The sequence below is a fragment of the Quercus suber genome, unplaced genomic scaffold, assembly GCF_002906115.3.
Source record: "Quercus suber isolate HL8 unplaced genomic scaffold, Cork oak 2.0 scaffold_790, whole genome shotgun sequence".
Taxonomy (NCBI): Eukaryota; Viridiplantae; Streptophyta; class Magnoliopsida; order Fagales; family Fagaceae; genus Quercus; species Quercus suber.
The window spans coordinates 274,636-286,425 of record NW_027070226.1 but is presented as its reverse complement, the minus strand read 5'-3'; the positions used below and the strand labels follow the sequence as shown (position 1 = coordinate 286,425).

General features: G+C 31.1%; 1 protein-coding gene across 1 annotated transcript; it reads right to left on the bottom strand.

Annotated features, from left to right (window-relative positions):
* Positions 1-1,243: 1,243 nt before the first annotated feature.
* On the bottom strand, positions 1,244-2,136 carry LOC112030823 (expansin-A12). Its single transcript, XM_065767295.1, has 2 exons — positions 1,968-2,136; positions 1,244-1,619 (listed from the first exon to the last, which is right to left on the bottom strand). The coding sequence occupies exons 1-2, from the start codon at positions 2,113-2,115 to the stop codon at positions 1,306-1,308; spliced, it is 462 nt and encodes a 153-aa protein (XP_065623367.1). The 5' UTR covers positions 2,116-2,136; the 3' UTR covers positions 1,244-1,305.
* Positions 2,137-11,790: the final 9,654 nt, after the last annotated feature.

Genomic DNA, 11,790 nt, shown 5'->3' with positions numbered 1-11,790 from the left:
TAATTGTAGTTTAATTTTGTGCTATGTGTCCAATTTGATTTTTAAATGTTGGTGTTAAGTTACCTCCATTCATAATGTTTAATGTGGAAACTGAATCTACCAAGATAAACATCTTATCATCACAATTTTGCAAGATTATTGTTTTAATCATTTTCAGGTGTGGATTTTGAGATTAAGTTGCTCACAATTGGTGGGAGAAGATTGAAGCTTACAATTTAGGACGAAGGCAACTGTTGGAATTATTTTGAATTATAGTTCCATTTTAATCTTTGATTAATGATGCTTTTGGAAGTGATAGTTTATGCTAACATGTAATCTTTCTCTTCTTTCAAGTTAGTCATTGCTTTTGGTGCATAAATAGATTGTAGAGCTATTAAAAATTGATGAAAGATATGTATATATGATTTTTAGGTAGGTGAACTTTTGGATTTTAATAGAAACATTTAACCTTCGGATGTTGAAAAAACAAGAAGGTAAAATGTTTTGTAAATTTTAATTTTGTGAAACTGATCAATGGCAATTTGAAGTGTTAAAAGAGACAACAATATTGACTTCAGCTTGAAATGTACTCAAAATAAACTCAAGGCTAGCGTATTAGACATGTCTATAGGGGAAAAGTACTATCTGATGGCATTTCCACTAAAAACTGTGAATTGCAACACACTTCTGATTCCATACACTATTCATGTCCAATTTTATTAGAAAATTTTTGAAGAAAGTTCCATTAATGTCCATTTATATATTTTAAATAATAAAATGCAATATTCTCTTTTTTTTTTATTCATTGTTTTATCTAATGCTATCCTATGTGTGATAAACCCAAAAAAACAAAAGCAAAACAAAAATAAAAAAAATTGGTCAATAGCATTATTACAATTAACCAGTCCCGTGTGGTAGTACGGAGTTACATACTAGTTGTTAATAAAAATCAAAAGCACTTTGTTATAATATGGAGTAATAAATAAGTAAGATAATATACCCATAAATAATAAATTGGCCCCTGCTAAATATACAAATGCATGATTACAATTTACATTTAAAAAAAAAAAAAAAAAAACAAACATAAGCGCAGAGAGAGGTTTTCTTTTTTTTACTCTAATTTAATCTAAGTGTATATATATATATATATATATATATATAAAGCTCACTCTCAGAAACTTGAACCTCGGCCCTTACTCCCCACACCCCACAAATATTTATATTTATGAAATAACTATCACACCAAAAATGGGCCGTGATAAAACACATTATTTTTAATTAATGAAAAATATTGTTCAACATGAATGAAGCTCTAGACATTTGTTTTTACCTTTTATACAGTACAGGAACAATGCCTTCATTGCCCTGTCGTGCAATGCGAAAGAAAGCAGACATGGACATGTCAAAGTGATCGTGAGGGGGATCACACCACCCTCCATTGTTGTTTGGAGGACAGAAATTGGTGGCGGTCACTGTCATAATGCGGCGTGGAAGGCACCACTTAGGATCAAGCCTGTAGTTGCACATCACTTGGTAGCAAGCACCACATGCCTCACCACTTCTGAAAAGTGTACCACTAACAGCAGCTGTATTCACTCCAAACCCAGCGTGAAAAGTGTTATCATAGCCACAAGCTCCACCTATATATTAATATCAATGTTTCAAATTTAAATAATTCTGAGAAATGATATATACTCAATTGAAGACTACTGAGAAATAGTAGAAACTCACAACCTAAAATAGAAGAAGAAATTTGGTTTTCATATGGGTGTTCTGCTTTTAAATGCACTATGCTTGTGAGTGAAACACACAGGTTGGACTTACAAAAGACATAGTTTATTAAGTTGTAACCAATGGAAGAGATATGAAACAAGAGATAGAACTGAAGTGATGCTAGTTATATATATCCAATATCAATCTAAAATTAATTTACAGGCATTGCCAACTTTTGTGTTACCTAGTATTTATATACTCAAAATGTGACTTACCAAGGGTAGTGGGGTTCTGATTGGCTCCATAGAAAGTTGCATGGCCGTTAAGCCAATTGTTTACTTGACAGTTGATCCCCTTGAAAACCACAATAACAAGGAAAACAAAGTACAAAAGGAAAACAGAAGGAATTTTTGCAGACCCCATTTAGCCGTTCAAAGTTCAAACACACTTAAAATCCTTGAAGAAGGAGCCTGCTTTTATAGATAAAGAACGCGGTTGTCGGTGATTACTATAGGATATATATATTCTTAATCTAATAAAAGGGAATAATTAAATTATACTATGCAATATCAGATTTTCTAAGAACGCGTTTCTTCACGTCCTATAAAGTACGGTATGACATTGTACGGGTGGGTTGACAGTTTGTGAGAGCTAGTGCATGTGATGGTTTTGTTCTATATGTTGGAAGTCGGTGATTCGTACTTCGTAGGTCAATGCCATATTGAAAGGAAAATGCTACTTATTGTAGCGGGAAGGTTACACTAATGGTTGGCGATTATATGTTTGGATCAAATATTGAAAGGAAAATGCTACGTACTCTAGAGATTTTTTCTTGTTCATTGCATATTACTTGTTCAGATTGTGTCTACTTGGATCCACCTGCTATTCATAACAATTTTAGCAGAGCCTATGCTCCTAGCTGTCGTCCAAAGTAGCAGCTTCAATATTTCCTTTAATTTAATTTCCATAGATGTTCCCATTCCATTTTGTCTAATGGACGAGGAAGATTATAACAGTAACACATGCTGTATAGCTATTTAGCTAGCATGCTGCTATGGCTAGATACAATACATCTCAAGTTGTTAATTTTTATTTATTTATTTATATAGAAACTACAATAACCTGTTTTTTTTTTTTTTTTGTGTGTGTGTGTGTGTGTGTAAAATAACCTCTCTTTGAATATTGTACAAAATAACAGCTCCTAAGTTTTGTGATTAATTAGTATATATAACAAGTACCAAGAATTTCTTATTTTGTTTTTGAGTTGACATATTTAATTTGTGGACTAACCTAACATATCCTTCCTAAGAAATAAAATTCCTAATTCTCCTTATTAATGAATTTTTTTTTTTTTTTACTATTGAGTTGCTTGATTTGTCCAAAAACTAGACACGTATAAATGCTTAAGTAAAAACATGTTTGTTGGACTGTGTGCCTTACCGATCCATCCAACGACCAATTGGTGAAAGATGAGGGGGCACAAATCTTTTATAGCATTCAATTGTAGACCAAGCCCATTGGTATTGGAGCGAATTGTGAAATCCCTCACAATCCCTCCCTCACAATGCGGCTCCAACGCCTCGAACCTATGATCGGGCTCTGATACTACTTGTCGGACCGTGTGCCTTACCGATTTATCCAACGACTAATTGGTGAAAGATGAGGGGGCATAAATCTTTTATAACATTCAATCGCAGACCAAGCCTATTAGTCTTGGAGCGAATCGTGAAATCTCTCACAATGTTTAGGAAAAAAAAAATAGAGATTTAAAATGGAATCATTTTAACCAAACTTTTGCGATCATTACCGTGTCCTTATATTTCAAAAGGAGGCTAAGATAATTTTTCTTTTTTCTTTTTTCAACTCTACTGTGGCGGGATTAAATGCAAAGAAAAAGTTCGTTGTTGGAAGATGAGAAGGCGAGAGGTACATGCGTAAAATGGCAACAAAAAATAAATAAAAAATAAAAAATAAAAAAATTTTGTAATCCTTGTCACAATTAAACTCATGTCGATCTTCCTAAAGAATTTGACAATGTGATTCCTAGTCTTTCATTGTTTCGTTCAAAACTTGAAGAATTTAAAGCCGAGCCATTAAGTAACCTTCCAATCCAATCCCAGTCTAATTTAAAAAATAACTGCAGCAATATGTCCCATTAATTTTCCTTCACAATAACATATAAAAATTATATATATATATATATAATTTCTTTCTAAAAAAATCCTTTGTAAGACGGTTCACTGCTTTTCCATATGGCATTTGTATGTGTGACCGAAAGGAGAGGCCAATACGTGGATGACACCGACAGTTGAATTAATGTACAGATTGCACTAGGAAACACATTCACATGCACCAGCTTTCTCATTGTCTCAAATTCTTTCTCTAATTTCAACAGGATGGGAGAAAAACGCGTTTTATAACAATGGGGATTTGATTTGTTTCATTACTTTGTTTTGGAAAAATTTAGAGATATATATGGGCTCTCTTAATTAATTGGGGTCTACTAATATATAGAGTTTCTTTCTTTAAAAGTTGCAACTTGCGTGTGCAACACTTCCACCCTCTCTCATGGACCAGCATATCATTACTTTCCAAAATGTTTTTATATATTTAGGAGATCGAGGCGCATTTCTGATAAGATAACTTTAGCTTATAATAAACTTTTTTTAATTATTTTCAGAAAACATAAGAAAAGAAAGGCTTGCAATGAAACTTAAAAAATAAAATAAAATAAAATAAAAATGATGGAATAACACTTATGATCTAGTTATAAATGAAACTTCCTCAAAGCTGTCCTTGTCAAAATGACATTTAATATTCATAAAAAAAAATGACATTTAATGACCATTGAGTAAACTTAATTATGAGATTTTTCACTACAATATCTTACCGAAGTCTCAACATTGATATATCTTCGATATTTTACTTCAATTTTACCATAAGGAATGTGACTTACTTTTCAAATTTTGGGTAAAATTACGGTTTGCAATAATGACTTATTTTGCTCTGATGGAAAAACTTCAGTTGACGCTTTCAAGAAAGATGGCATCCTTGATTTCTATCAATGTTTATATATCATGGAAGAAGAGGTACCCAATATTGACATATTTTTCGGAAATCATATAGACTATATAACGATAGTCCCCGATTCTTATTAACTATATTTCTTTTGTGATTACATGCATTTTAATTTTTACAATCTCTTGGGAATTGGACAGCAATGTCATTGATTTCCTGTAATGCTAGACTTTGGAAGAAAATTAATAGCAATATGTCTAGCAAGGCACATTGAGATAGAGCTAGCCCACTACAAATTAACCTGATCTACCTTGTAAACTTTAAAGGAACTCCTAAATAAGAAATTAAGTGCAACTTTTACTTTGAGATTCGTTTCTTGAATAAGTTAATACTTTATAAGACTTACATAATGGCGAAAACCATGGCTGCTCAATTATGTTGCCCTCCCATTTCCTGGAAATAGCATGCTAATAACTAATAAGGCTGGCTTGGCAATTGGCATGATTTCAGTCTTATCTTGTTCGCTCTGAAATGTTTTGGTAGAAATCTCAAACCTTCTTACTCTTAAAGTCAAACTAGGTTATTGATTCACTTTGTTCTCTAGAATCTCCTTATATCCTTATCAGTGTCTTGCAATAGGAGGTGTCTTGCAATAGGAGGCGGTGATTTATTACTGTTGGGTGTACACATGTGAGTAAAGTCCTATATTGAATAATGACGAGTAGAATGAGTGACTAATATAAAATAATTGAGCACATATTCACTAAATTTAGACATTTTGACTTTTGGGTCAAATACATCTCTATATATTATATTAACTAGCTTATAACTTCAGGCATATGTATGAATATATTTAAAATATATACATTAAAATGCATAGTATTATAATCTTACATATATAATTTAAATATTATTAATAATCATTCTTTTATATATATATATATTAACTCTTTAAAAAGTCTTGTAAAAATGTTATTAGGTAGAAAATGTATATTGTCCATTTTTTAAAATATTTTTATGTTCATTAATTCTAGACTCTTTGGTTTTTGTACACAATAACTCACTTAAATAGATATTTATGAGATGATCTCACATTTGATTCCAAAATTAAGAAATAAAACTCTCTATAAAAATAAATGGTTTTTGTACACAATAACTCACTTAAATAGATATTTATGAAATGATCTCACATGTGATTCCAAAATTAAGAAATAAAACTCTCTTTAAAAATAAATAATTTAGGACACAAGACGCAAAATTGAACTTCAATTGTAGAATCTAATTGGATTTTCTCTAAGTTTTACCTATTAATATATATATATATATATATATAGATGAGTTATAAATTTGAATTGTTTTTAGTTATATAAAAAAAAGGCTCATAAATATAAAATCATTCAAACTCTCTATTTTTCTAATTTTATATATAGTGTTAGATATATGATTATGTTTTTTATGATTTATTTATATTCGACTTCTCATTTTCTACTATAAATTAACTCATTTGGCACAAAAATTCAAAAACTTCGATTAGATGAAACACGTGCCGTAAAATTAATCTCTAATTGAAATCCAATTTTCACATTGAACTAACTAACTTTGTTGGAAATTTTAAAATTTTTTATTAGATGGGACACCTAGTGCAAAATTAGATTCTAATTGAATTCCAATTTAAAATTTAATTGAATTTTCTCTTAGTTTTACTTATTAATATATATATATATATATATATTTATTTATTTATATAAATGACTTATAAATTTGAATTGTTTATGGTTCTACAAAAAATGCTCATAAATATAAAATCATTCAAAAATTATCTTTTTTATGGTTTACTTATATTGGACTTTTCGTTTTTACACTAAAGTAACTCATTTGGTACAAAAATTTAAATAAAAAAAAAAAAAAAAAACTTAGATTAGATGGGGACACATGTCACAAAATTAAACTCTAATTAAAATCCAATTTTTACAATGAATTAACTCATTTAGCACAAAAATTTAAAAACTTAGATTAGATGGGATACGTGGCACAAAATTAAACTCTAATTGAATTCCAATTTGAAATCTAATTAGATTTTCTCTCAATTTTACCTATTATTTTAGGGTTGGGTTCAAGTTACACCTGGTGTAACTCTAAGTAATGTTACACCACCTAATATTTTTTAATTGTATTCGAATATTGACAAATCCACCGTTAGATTATATTATCTTTATATATTCTTCATACTTGCAAAATTTCAAGGGGATCAAAAATTAATAACGATGTCATCAATCAATTGTTAAAATTCAAATTTTTGTAGTTTAAAATAATGTATAAAAGATGAGTATATGGATCAAATGTAAATAGCATCCGATTGATATAAAAATTCGCATGCATGTTAAGAACATATAGAATATGTAATTCAACGGTTGGATTTTTAAATATTAATTCAATACTAAGTTATTGAGTGGTGTAATATTACTTAGAGTTACACCAGGTGTAACTTGAACCCAACTCATTATTTTATATATATATATATATATATGGATATAGATTATTTAAAGAAGCACCTCAAGGTATTTATCTTCCCAACAACTACATTAGGAATTATCGCCTATAAATTAGCAATTGTCAACTTAATTGACTATGAAAGCATGCATTGGGCTTGGGGTGTTCACTGGCCAATTTGGTGAGGGTTTCCAACCTGCACCGATGCCACTTGTTGTTGCTGACATAGGAACAGTTCTTTGGTAGTGTCATAGACTAAAACCTAAAGATCTAATGTGCAACAACATTTACCATTTTATTTTGGAGAGAAACTTTTCAAATTATTCCTATATTTCTTTATTGGATGTGAATTTTGAAAATCTAACCATTAGATTGTATTTTTTTACTATATCCTTCAAGCTTGCAAAATTTCAAAAAAAATCAAAGATTAATAATTATATTATTAATCAAATATTTAAATTTTATTTTTTCTAATATAAAATTATGCATAAGAAATAAGTTTTTTGATCAAATAGTACTAAATAACATTAATTTAAACGAAATTTAACATACATATTAAGAACATAAAAAAAAATGTAATTCAACAAATAGATTTTCAAAATTCAAATCAAATAAAAATATATAAAAATAATTTGAAAATTTTATTTTCAAACTAGCTAGTTTGAGGAGAAACATGATCTTTTTTTTTTTTTTTTTTTTTTTTTTTTTTTCAGTCGGCCAATTGTTTAAGAAGTTCCACAGTCTAAGGATAAGATTATTATTATTATTTTTTTTACAGATTTGTGATTACAATCTGCTCAAGTCCTACACGTGGGTTACACTTCAAGTTGCTTTCTAAATTAAAGTGTTTTTTTTTTTTTTTGGGTGTAAATTCTAAAGCAGAGTTTTACTCTCCAGTCCAGTCCATACTTCCATCAGTTTGCCAAAAGTCCTGCACGTGAACCCAGGTAAGACTTTTCCTCCCTTTGTTATAAGTCATTAAATTAATTAATCTATATTATAAACATATTAAAAAACTATTATTCTTTCTCCAAAAAAAAAAAACTATTATTAAAATAATAACAGTATAGTTAATATATCATATAAATAAATAAATGATCCAATTAATGGGTGACCTTAAAGCATTTTTCAATGAACCATTTTAGGAAGGTTTAATACAACTTTTATGAAAAACATTTTAAAAAAAAATCAATTACTTTTTCGGTTTTTCCCTTTTCCATAAAATGTTTCTAAAAAGTATTTCCTAAACAAAATTTCTTAGGATATCTGCTAACAAAACTCACAAAATAATATAATTTATAATTTATTATTTGATTATATATTTATTTATCAATCTTATCTTATGATTGTTTAAGTTTAATAAATATACTTTACATAGCATATACTAGGTGCTTAAATTGTATATTGAATTGTATTTACAATATTATATTAATTATTGTACTTAGTATGGATGTATTAGTATTTACACGGAAAGAAAAAAAAAATTAATCATTCAGCTTTTATTTGGTGTCCCCAAAAACAAATTCTTGGTTTCACAACTGCCTACAACCATACTAGCTGACAGTCGGAATCCAACGACACTACCATCTACCATTTCAATCATCATCAACAATTCTCTTTGGTGGCATTTGGCTTGGATCCGACACGGTGACTCAATCTAGATCGGTGTGTGTTCACCCCTATTTGAGACTAAAGTTTGAGTCTTTTGGCTAAATATTGGTAAATTTGAAACGTATTTGCGTTATAGGCATTGTTACAACTTATTTAGGAATTTGAAGAGAGAAATTGAATTTCGGCAACAGTGTTGCCGAAATTCCAAGAAAAGTATGAGAGAGAATGAGGAAAAGTTGGGAGAGAGAAAATTGTTGAATTATGGCAATGGCATTGCCGCAATTCGCTGCCCAAATATCCTGCCCGAGTGCTATGAGAAAGAAGTGCGTGTGGTGCCCCAAAGAAACTAATTGTGGCAACGGTATTGCCGAAATAAGTGTAAAAAAAATTTGTCCCTATTATGGCAATGCCATTGCCGAAAATGGGAGTGGAAAAAAAAAATATAATGTGTTACGTACACAATATTTTTACAATATTTTCACAACAAATCACGGGTAATTGGTTATTATTAATTCAAATTTAAATTTAACATTGAGATTATTATTTTAATCCAACAATAACAATAAGTAATAACCTGACACTTAGAATTTGTTGTAAAAATTGCGTACACTTCGTTTCTAAAAAAAAAGTGTAATGATTTTTGGCATTGGCATTGCCGCAATTCGCTGCCCAAATATCCTGCCCGAGTGCTATGAGAAAGAAGTGCGTGTGGTGCCCCAAAGAAACTAATTGTGGCAACGGTATTGCCGAAATAGGTGTAAAAAAAATTTGTCCCTATTATGGCAATGCCATTGCCGAAAATGGGAGTGGAAAAAAAAATATAATGTGTTACGTACACAATATTTTTACAATATTTTCACAACAAATCACGGGTAATTGGTTATTATTAATTCAAATTTAAATTTAACATTGAGATTATTATTTTAATCCAACAATAACAATAAGTAACAACCTGACACTTAGAATTTGTTGTAAAAATTGCGTACACTTCGTTTCTAAAAAAAAGTGTAATGATTTTTGGCAATGGCATTGCCGAAATTGTGGGGTAAAAATGTTGTAAAAATTGTGTGCACTTCATTTCTAAAAAAAAAGAAGTGTAATGATTTTTGGCAATGGCATTACTGAAATTGTGGAGAAAAAAAAAATTTTCCCCACAATTTCGGCAATGCCATTGCCAAAAATCATTACACTTTTTTTTTTTAAGAAACGAAGTGCACACAATTTTTACAACAAATTCTAAGTGTCAGGTTGTTACTTATTGTTATTGTTGGATTAAAATAGTAATTTCAATGTTAAATTTAAATTTGAATTAATAATAACCAGTTACCTGTGATTTGTTGTGAAAATATTGTAAAAATATTATGTACGTAGCACATTATATATTTTTTTAAATTTCTCCCCAATTTCGACACTCACTTTTTTTTTCCCTCACAATTTCGGCAATGCCATTGCCACAAATCATTACACTTTTTTTTTTAGAAACGAAATGCACACAATTTTTACAACATTTTTACAACAAATTCTAAGTGTCAGGTTGTTACTTATTGTTATTGTTGGATTAAAATAGTAATCTCAATGTTAAATTTAAATTTGAATCAATAATAACCAGTTATCTGTGATTTGTTGTGAAAATATTGTGTACGTAGCACATTATATATTTTTTTTCCACTCCCATTTTCAGCAATGGCATTGCCATAATAGGGATAAATTTTTTTTACACCTATTTCGGCAATACCATTGCCACGTACAATTAGTTTCTTTGGAAGCACCACACTCAGAGCACTTCTTTCTCACAGCACTCGGGCAGATATTTGGGCAGCAAATTACGGCAATGCCATTGCCGTAATTTAACATTTTCTCTCTCATACTTTCCTCCTTCATCTCTATCATACACGTGCAGGTCAGATATGCTGTTGTTGGTCTTTGTCACATCAACCTCCTCCCAAAACTCTTAGGTAGTAGTTGTGAGTCTGAAAAGTTACTGCTCAAGTATCATTTCCATATTAATGCGACTAGAGTATTAGTTGTGGAGCATTTAATGTGGAGGTAACAACTTTTCCTAGAATTACTCTACCACCATACTCTAGTATGCTTACTTGCTGTATTTATCTTTTTCCTTGGAGTGCTTTGGAAGATTGTCATTACCAGTAAATCACTTTTCTTCTACCTCGGCTTTGGCTAGCCGTGGGCAAAGTTGTCCTTGGCATAGTTTCCTGGGTTGCCATGATCACCACTGTCTTCTTCATATGCAATTATTAGGGATGGCAATTTAAATTTGACCTGCGAATACCCGGCCCGACCTGATCCTAATGGCTGGATTTTGCCCGGCCCGATAAAGAATAGGGTCGGGTATGGGTTTAAAAAAAAAAAAAAAAAAAACCCGTAGTAGGTCCGAGTTTTATAAAAAAAAACTCGAAACCTGACCCGGATAAGACCCGGTTACCATGAAATTACTAAAAAACCCTTATATATATATATATATATATATATATATATATATATATATATCTATATAACTATAAACATTAACCCTAACTCCCTCATTTTTTAGCTCACGCCTCTAGCCTCCTCACCCTCACTCTCTCATTTTAGCTCACACCTCCTCAGTCCTCACCCTTGTCCCTCACTGTCTCACACAGCACACGGCCTCACACCTTACGCAGTCACGCTCTGTCTCACGGCCTCACACCTCACGCAGTCACGCTCCGTCTCACGCTCCTCTCACCCACCCGCAAGGTCGTTGCCCCCTCAAGCACTCACTCTCACCCACCCTCATAGACTCACTCTCACCCACCCTCACGGCCTCACTCTCATTCTCCAGGCTTAACCGATCGCACCAGATCCTTCAAAGCCCAGCGGATATTTTTCCCTGTTGGCTGAGTGTAAGACTCATCTGTGTCGATCAAAACAGTGATGTCTTCCTCCGATGATCTATGCAACCAAGCCTCAGCTGCACACGCCACCGCGGCTCGTATATTG

Coding starts and splice junctions, on each gene's coding strand:
- LOC112030823 (XM_065767295.1), bottom strand. CDS start 2,115: ATGGGGTCTGCAAAAATTCCTTCTGTTTTCCTTTTGTACTTTGTTTTC. Junction 1,620..1,967: donor TCAGAACCCCACTACCCTTG/GTAAGTCACATT, acceptor ATTAATATATAG/GTGGAGCTTGTGGCTATGAT.